Source organism: Rhineura floridana, chromosome 11, assembly GCF_030035675.1.
Source record: "Rhineura floridana isolate rRhiFlo1 chromosome 11, rRhiFlo1.hap2, whole genome shotgun sequence".
NCBI classification, from domain to species: domain Eukaryota; kingdom Metazoa; phylum Chordata; class Lepidosauria; order Squamata; family Rhineuridae; genus Rhineura; species Rhineura floridana.
Genome location: NC_084490.1, coordinates 30,363,504 through 30,365,328, shown reverse-complemented (window position 1 = coordinate 30,365,328; position 1,825 = coordinate 30,363,504). Strand labels below are relative to the sequence as shown.

At 38.6% G+C, this 1,825-nt stretch overlaps 1 protein-coding gene across 1 annotated transcript; it reads right to left on the bottom strand.

Annotated features, from left to right (window-relative positions):
- Window positions 1–609: 609 nt before the first annotated feature.
- LOC133367718 (olfactory receptor 14I1-like) lies at window positions 610–1,575 on the bottom strand. The gene has a single exon (XM_061591817.1). It carries the CDS (start codon window positions 1,573–1,575, stop codon window positions 610–612), a length of 966 nt encoding a protein of 321 aa, XP_061447801.1.
- Window positions 1,576–1,825: the final 250 nt, after the last annotated feature.

The following is a 1,825-nucleotide window of genomic DNA, read 5'->3' as shown; positions in this document are numbered from 1 at the left end:
AAAGAGACCCTAACCTCACTCCCCTAAGATGTTCCAGAAGGATACCATGGTTGAAAAGCCACTGAGAGATCAAGGAGGCCAAGCAGGATTACATTTCCCCTATCTGTTGAAAGATATCATCAACCTGGGTAACCACGGCAGTTTCAGTGCAATGGCTAGGCCTGAAGCCAGACTGGCACTGTTGCAATAATATTCCTCCAAACATCCTTGAAACCAGGCTACCATCACCTTCTCAAGCACCTTGCCCCAAAAGTGTATATGTGCCACTTGGCAATAGCTATATAACACTTCTGGGTCTAGACAGTTCCTGTAAATGAGGGGATGCAACACCTCCTACTTCAAGGCTGATGGTACCTCCCCCTCCTATAGTGAAGCAATAATCACTCCCTAGGCCCATCCCTACGGCTGCCTGTAAGAAGCAGTACATGTGATTGTACTTAAATTGTATCTGTTATTAAAAGAAAAAAGAAAATTAAAAAGAGGGTGAAGAACAAATAAAGATAAATGACATGGAGAAAAAGGTGGATACATCAGTGAGCAATCTGCATGACACAATTGCAAACATTGAAAGAGTAATATTACAAGATTAAAAATTGCAGAACCAACCTTTTATATGCAGAACAGTATATGCAGAACTCTAAATATTGTTTTAGAGCAATGTCCAAAATCTAAGAATTTCCACAAAGCAGTCTTGATCTCTTTGTTTCTCATGCAATAGATAAATGGATTCAGCATGGGAGGAATTATGGTATATATCACGGCAAAGGGTATATCTAGATAAGAAGAAGCATCACTGGAAGGCCTTGCATAGGCAAAGATTCCACTGAACATAAGTACCGAGAAAACAATGAGGTGGGGAAGGCAAGTGGAGAGGGCTTTTTTCTTGCCATGAACAGAAGGAATTCTGAGCACTGCAGAAAAGATCTCCATGTATGTTATGATTGTGAAAATGAAGCATCCTAGTCCCATCAAGAAGCCTAGAACAATAAGCCCAACTTCAACTAAATAAAAGTCAGAACAGGAGAGCTTCAGTAATTTTGGGATTTCACAGAAGAACTGGTTGACAACATTAGAACAGAATGTGTTTGCAAAAGTGCCACAAGTATGTACTGTGGCATAAAGAAGACTAGTAAGCCACACAATGACTGCCATCTGAAGGCAGGCTCCTTTGTGCATAATTGTCTCATATTGTAATGGGTTGCAGATGGCAACATAGCGATCATGTGCCATTACAGTTAGAAGGGAAAGATCTGATGCTCCAAAAAAGAAATAAAAGAAAACTTGAGCTGCACACCCAGAATAAGAAATTGACCAGTTGTTCATAATAGAATTGGCCACAGTTTTTGGTATGATGACAGAAACAATGCCTATGTCCATCATGGCCAAGTTTGTTAGGAAAAAGTACATTGGTTTATGTAGGTGATGGTCAAGGGCTACTGCAGCAATGATGAGAAAATTCCCAGTCATGGCTGTCAAGTACAATGCTAGAAACAGAAACAAGTGTAAGATGTGTAGTTCTCGTAGTTCTGAGAATTCCAACAGCAGAAATGTAGACGTGGAAGTAAAATTGCTCATTTTGACTTCAGTACTTGCATGCAGTCTGTAGAAGAAAGACGCCAGGAATTTTTAAACTACTTATATCTTTTGATCAGTTAATTTAAACAGAACTCATCAATTATAGCAGTAATATTAACCAGATATTCCTAATAATCAGTTTGTAAACTGAAACTGGTATTAGTTTTATCCAATTATCAAGAGTGGTGACATCAATCTAACATATTTTAATCTTTTTGTAATGTAAAATAAGATTGGTTATGAAGTAAGC